Here is a 6821-nt window from a genome sequence, read left to right as displayed (position 1 = left end):
TACCCAGGCTTGTCAAGTAGTTCACGTTGTTCCTGTGGAAAAGGGACGCCCTTAGAATTGCCACTGATAGTGTAGTGGTATTATAGCATGTACACCGCTTAAAATAGTGGTAATCCAGAAAAGAAGAGGGGTTAGAGACTCTCCTTTCAAAATATATTACAAAATTTCTACTTGTTTTCGTACGAAGAATTTAAAACTGCGGAGTCGGGTACTGTTTTGAGGATTCAAACAAACATCTGATGTTTCTTGATGACATGTGGATTTTGAAGTTCCACTGGTATATCGCTGTAGGATGAAATAAGTTCCGATTAAATTTCCTGCAGTTACACGTAATTGTAGAGATATGAATCCGATCAGCATAAGTATATCGCTCATGCATATATATGTTGAGTTGAGCCTAAATTTAGTGTGTATATTTAATATAGTGAATACCAAACAATATCTGACGATACTGTATACGCCAATGGCAATGGCCGAATAGCCCAATATAAACATCTCTTAGTGGTAGTACCTTGTTGCAGCAAATTATAGTAATGACACGTCTTTGCATGATAACACCTTTGTACAGCACAAATGCCTCTGAAAATAGTCAAGAGAACTTTCATGAACTGTGGGGATTACTACCTTATTTTAAGGGCAAAATATTGCGAGGGTGGTTATACAACCTGTGCACCTATACAGTAGATAGTAAATTATTCAGTGTATCGACCGTGTAAGAAAATGGGTACATGGTATGTAGAATTTGAGCTACAAACCTACTTACCAACGGTCAATGAAGTCATTTACACTTGCCTTGGCCGTGTTTGTTTCTTGTTCAAGAACCTGGGGTGAATGCACAGCTGGTCACCTGATCCTGGCACACATACGTTCGGTCTCAAACATAAAACAATAGAAAACGTCAATTTCAACAGTTAAATCTTCGTTTCCCGGTTTTGCTTACCTAAACGTGAGAAACACAGGAGTTTCTTGTAAAACATCCGAGGCTCGTATCAATTTTTTTGACGGTCTGTTATCAGGATGTGTTTGACTTGTATGTTTCGATCATAGTTTCATGTCCATAGCTTGTTTCATGTCCAGGATGCACGAAATTATTCCTAACTTTTAATTCTAAACCTCACCCTAACCCTGACCTAATTGCTTATACTAAAAGATTTGAATCAAGGATTATATTCGCGGACACTGGACATGAAATTATTACTTATTTCCACCAAATCTGACAGGTTTTTAGCAGATTCGCCAACAAGCTTATTACTATACAAGGTTTTAAACTTGACAAGCCGTCTTAAATGTATGTGTTTAAAGACTTTGGTATTAATACGTCGAAAAAATACAGTAGACACCATACCTTTCTTTAGCAAACAACAAGAAACAGCACCCTTGTTCTCTGGGTTGCAAACGTTTTCATAAAATCCTTCCATTGCCTAAAACAGACCATAAATCCTTTGATAAACCTCAATCAGCTTGTTCATTGCGAGTTATTTAGTTGAACATAACCTCCTGATCAAAATGATCCGTTTTTCGTCCTCGTAAAAACGTACAGATGAACTGTTTAACTATATATTCATTTGTTAAAAAGTCTAGTCTTAAGATTTCGCTGGATGGCAATAGAACTAACCTCTGTAAATTCGTTTTTTCGTCGTGGCTCAACAAAAATAGTTTTTTGTGTCTCAAGTCGGTTCCATAGACCAAAACTCTTACAAAACAAAGGATAATCATTGTGAATTAACGTAACGGACTAGGATATGAAATATCGTTCCTATATCAGTTTTAACAACACACAAAACCCTAACCGATTTAGAATTTCGATCTAAGGAAGCACCATCAAAAGGTCCAGTAAGATTAATCTGTATAAAAATCACATTAGCTGTATTTATACAAGAGACGAACAATTCATCGGGACGAACCTACACAAATTTTATATTAAAAGGTAATATGAAACCAGACATTTTCCTACGATTTAATTTTTTTAACTTACCTATTGCAATCCCCATTTTTGTCAAGTAGTTCACGTTGTTCCTGTGGAAAAGGGGACGCCCTTAGAATTGCCACTGATAGTGTAGTGGTATTATTGCATGTACACCGCTTCAAAGTAGTAGTAATCCAGAAACGATGAGGGGTTAGAGACTCTCCTTTCAAAATTATACTAAAAAAATTTCTACCTGTTTTTGTACGAAGAGTTTAGAACTTTTGAGGATTCCAACAAACATCTGATGTTTCTTAATGACATGTAGATTTTGAAGTTCCACTGGTAAGCCCTTATAGGTTTCCTAAATCAATCACCGTTATTAAAAATGACTATACAAAAGATCATCTTGTAGCTTAATGTTATGGTGGACGTAATTGATCACCTTTGTCGCCACCAGCTGCTTTGCTGGTTGACCAAACATCCAGTTGCTTCCTCTTCCAACCGTCATTCGCTTGCTGTTGAACATGAACCTAAAAAACACAAGAAACTTAATTTGGCTACAGCAATACATGAATTGTCTCATTTTTCATTAACTACCTGCCATGCAGAGTTTACTTTTAATACACACAGGTTGAGATGATTGCACCGTAAATGTGCCAGCTTGTTGCACATCTTTCTTTTCGCTCGACCCTAATGCATCGCTGTTCTGAAAAACTACCTGGGATGCAATAATGTGGAAAGATTGGACTAGATTTTATCCGTGAAAATGATTGTTTACGAAAATGATTGTTTACAACAATTACGACACAAAGGAAACCAGGTTAACGACTGCTTGAAGACATGTAGATAAGTGGAGCTACAAGAAAGCTATTACAGCAATAAACGTCAAAAAATATCAACATACGAGCCCTTTCCCCAAATTTCTACCACTAAGTCTTCTATCATGTCAAAGACTACTGTATACGTACTTTCAAGGCGTCCGCGAACTGTCTTTGTATTGCACCACCAATTTGATCTACATTGAAGAAGATTTGCTTAAATAATGTATGCATTTCATTTCCCAGTTTTAACAATAGGTTGCTGCAATACTGGCATATTGAATCATGCAGAGCTTGCTCCAACTCGATAATCGCCTAAAATCTTTGCACATCCAAATTTAACAAATGAAATGTTGAAACAAGCTCGGAAACCACTTCATAAACTCACTTGCAACGGAAAATGAAATCACTTTCTCGAGTGATTTCGTACTTTGACCAGAAGTTCGAAAATGTAACTGGGTGACAAAAAGACAAAAGACTGCAAAAGTTAAGGCATTTCTAACGAGGCTGCAGTCATATAATGCTTGTTTCAACAATGTTTTCAAATAAATTGTATACTGCACCTGCCGGGATGTGTAATTATTTGGAGGATGAAGATGTTACAGTATGCAATTCTTCCTCTAGCTTCAAGACCAAGCCTGGAAAATAAACAAAATTGACCCAATTATAATACGAAATCAGGCTAGCAAATCACGTCAAAAGAGGAGGCTGGGTATTATAAATGAACTAGCCGTAATCTGATTGGCTTGATAACCGATGCAAATCACTAGCTGTTCAATGAACTGCGTACAGCTGAGAAGAGGTATACAAAAATATTCCTAGCCACCATTTTAGTATTCCTCAATTTCCATTCGTGGCTTCACCTACTACACGTTCCAGGTATATTTTTATTGATTATATTTACAAGAGGCCCATTTTGATGTGCGGTTTCAATCCTGATATCATGACTGGCAACCGAAAGCTATACATATACCTTTTATGTATGCGATTTCCTGTTTATCCAAATCTCCATCATCTGGTAAACAGAAATACGAGATTTTTAACACAGCTGATTGTACAAAAAGGCGATCAACTATGGTTAGCGGCAGAATTGCTCAATCAGAATCCTCTCTTTAGGGGGTACATTGATATTTCGCAAAAGATTTCTTAATTTACGAAACTTTAAGAACCATACCAGAGAGAAATTCTAACAGTGGTATGACAACTTGAGGCGTTGGCGAAAGTTTAGTAAACTTTTCCAGATATGTTGGGAGCAGTCTAAGGAACGAAAATTTAGAAATTATTGCTCAAAAAACCTTGTATTTGTGAAGGAGTATCTCGCATAACAAGAGACGTTACATTTAGGCTGGAGTTTGTTGAAATACATTTCTGTAAATTCACTGAGTGCATTATCAAGGCACGATTTCAAATATCTCCAAAGCAATAAACTTATAAAACGCTGCAATTACTTAAATCAACTTCATTCTTTACAAAGTGCTAATGGACATAAAAAAGTCTCAAATTCCAGACTATCTTAAGTAGCCTTACCTTGCCATAACTGGCAAGGCATTTCTAACATACATATGGTGAGACAGGATACGCATAACGTCGCGGAATGAGCAACCAAACTAATCTGCAAAGTACGCATCAGACAAAACTAGACGAAATATACAACAACGTTTAAGCGAGAACAGACAACGGCTGAAAATAAAGTCAAGCAGGTTCTTACTTGTTCATCTTGACCAATGAAAATGTGGTACGTACACAGCTCTGTTAATACCTTCACATGTTACAATAAAATATCCAATTAAATTATTAGTATGGTATGATACACTTATGGTATAAATTCGTTATGGTATGGTATGGTGTGATATAATTATGGTATGATATGGTTATCGTATGGTATGATTTGGTCATGGTATGGTATGGTGTGATATAATTTTGGAATTATATGGTTATCGTATGGTATGATTTGGTTATGGTTAGTTATGGTATGATATGATTATACGATATGATTATATGATATGTTGTGGTATGGTTATGGTATAGTATGGTTTTGGTATAGTTATGGTAAGATATTATGATAGATGCAAAAAACTGAAGGATAAGAACCGTACTGGAAAAATTCTAGCGTACAAATGAGGTCGGCGCATATCATGAGGAACACGAAATAATCCAGGAAGAAAATCATAATTTCAAACCTGAATGCAAAGTAAAATTTTTAGTTCATGATTTGGTGTGAAAAGTGCACAACTTTACTTCCCTTACCATTTTAGATAACACTGTACATATTAAACGTAAGTAGTGCTTTCAAGAATGTATCAAGTTTTTATCTTGCAGTGCCTCTGGAAAGTTCTCAGAACAACATACAACACCTCCCATTCCAATTTCTAGAAAATCAAGAAAGTTGTACTTCAATCGAAACTTAATACCAGATGATATATTATGATGGAAAAGTTTACCTGTTGTAAGCACACAAGAATAACATTCATTGCCTCGTTTTAAAGCAGTGAGACAATCCCGGTTGTCTTATCTTCTGCAGAACTAAAACAAAAATGAGGATGTATTGAATTTGAATTTTTTGAATTTAATCACATTATTACCAAAAAGTAGAGGTAACAGGTGGCTGAACAGAGCATGGCCCCAAATTGACATTAGCTACCGGTAAAGCAACCAGAGAGGTGCTGAAATCACCTAACGCTCGCCGGCACTGTTTGTCTAGAATAAGGCTAAACTCTGTATGAAAGGTATCTGTATGAAGCACAAATTACCGATCTTTTTATTACAAATTACAAGGCTAAAATCCGCGTTGGAAGGTAATATTAAGCACAAACTTCAGATATTAGTTGTGACCTCAGAATTACTGGCCAAAACTGGCCTCGGAATTACATTAGTTTTATTTGTGACCAATATTTCTTCCGTTTCTCGCAATCCGCGCACGTGATATCAACAGGTATGTTAACGGACCAGGCAAAAGTCCCTGCTTTAAGCCGGGCGCACACACAACGATTTTACGGTAGTTGGTCTATTCAGGTTTAGACATATAGGAAGCCCTTGCCCAGACATTTTTTCCTTCTCGCGGCGCTCGCGCCTCGCGCGTGCACGCGAGTCTACTTGGTCTAATATTATGACCACTGACCTATAAAATTATAGCTCAGTGATTATGACCAAGTATAGAGTGCCAGTCGCCACATTTTGATGAAAACATCCATCTAGACAATCTAGACAGGAATCAGCCGACTAAAATCGTCGTGTGTGCGCCTAGCTTTATGAAAATCTATCACAAAAAAGGATTATGCATCAAACAACGAAAAGGTATGTACATAAATCTTATAGGTAGTTCAAAGGGCCCTGTCTACAATTTAACTGGCTTTAATAATATATTTGCATGTGTATCTACATAAATAATATGCAAATATATGTCACATGCGTTGCCATTTGCCTTTGTATTCCAAGCATATCGGCTTTCTACTTATAAATACTTATGTGCTAAAGCTTGTAATTGCGAATTATCTGACAATATCTTTAAACTTTAACATTGGACTATGTTTTATATACATAATCATTTATAAACACAATCTCATAATTTATAATTGTACATGTACAATACAAACAAATGGTAGCATACAGGTGAAAATATTTGAAAGTTTCTCATATGGCTTAGGGTTGTACAAATACTTTCGTTAAATATGTTTCAGCTACAAATTTGAACTAAAAAAAACAGGGCTACACAATAGCCCTGAAAATCGTAATGAGCGTGATAACTCTGGATAACTCTAACATTGACCTTATCATGATGCTAATAAGCTTAACATTTGCCTTATCATTTGATAATTTTGAGCAAAGCTCTCTTTATTATTGTATAAATGTGTACCAAATGGCACTGAATAGTCACAATGCATATCGATGACTTATATTTATGATGATTCCTCTGATGTAAAGCCATAATATTTAAAAAATATAACATCTTAACATTGACCTTATCATTATGCTAAATAGCTTAACATTCACCTTATCATTTGATAATTTTGAAAAAAATTCCCATTATTTTTGTGTAAATGTGTACTAAATGTCACCATATAGTCACAAGACATATCGATGAGCTCTATTTATGATGA

At 35.8% G+C, this 6821-nt stretch overlaps 1 protein-coding gene and 1 long non-coding RNA gene across 8 annotated transcripts; both read right to left on the bottom strand.

Annotated features, from left to right (window-relative positions):
• LOC114545081 lies at window positions 1–822 on the bottom strand. Of its 3 annotated transcripts, none has more exons than XR_003690823.1 (4): window positions 764–822; window positions 512–579; window positions 184–285; window positions 1–32 (listed from the first exon to the last, which is right to left on the bottom strand). It is a non-coding gene; the product is annotated as an uncharacterized LOC114545081 (long non-coding RNA). The 3 variants fall into 3 exon arrangements; XR_003690822.1 differs by having other exon boundaries at window positions 2–32; window positions 172–285; XR_003690821.1 differs by lacking the exon at window positions 1–32 and having other exon boundaries at window positions 116–285.
• Window positions 823–824: 2 nt separating this feature from the next.
• LOC114545080 lies at window positions 825–4473 on the bottom strand. Of its 5 annotated transcripts, none has more exons than XR_003690818.1 (10): window positions 3899–3938; window positions 3698–3739; window positions 3288–3362; window positions 2875–2921; window positions 2349–2436; window positions 2160–2267; window positions 1976–2016; window positions 1616–1693; window positions 1346–1421; window positions 825–873 (listed from the first exon to the last, which is right to left on the bottom strand). XR_003690818.1 is itself a non-coding variant. In XM_028563459.1 (9 exons), exons 5-9 carry the CDS (start codon window positions 2430–2432, stop codon window positions 1352–1354), a joined length of 381 nt encoding a protein of 126 aa, XP_028419260.1. In that variant the 5' UTR covers window positions 2433–2436; window positions 2875–2921; window positions 3288–3362; window positions 3698–3739; window positions 3899–3938; the 3' UTR covers window positions 837–1351. The 5 variants fall into 5 exon arrangements, 1 of the variants encoding a protein (XP_028419260.1); XR_003690820.1 differs by adding an exon at window positions 3113–3179 and having other exon boundaries at window positions 837–1421; XR_003690817.1 differs by having other exon boundaries at window positions 837–940.
• Between the last annotated feature and the right edge of the window lie 2348 nt (window positions 4474–6821).

This window comes from Dendronephthya gigantea, unplaced genomic scaffold (assembly GCF_004324835.1).
Source record: "Dendronephthya gigantea isolate DGI-Jeju-01 unplaced genomic scaffold, DenGig_1.0 001163F, whole genome shotgun sequence".
Classification (NCBI taxonomy): Eukaryota; Metazoa; Cnidaria; class Anthozoa; order Malacalcyonacea; family Nephtheidae; genus Dendronephthya; species Dendronephthya gigantea.
This window is presented reverse-complemented; position numbering and strand designations above follow the sequence as displayed.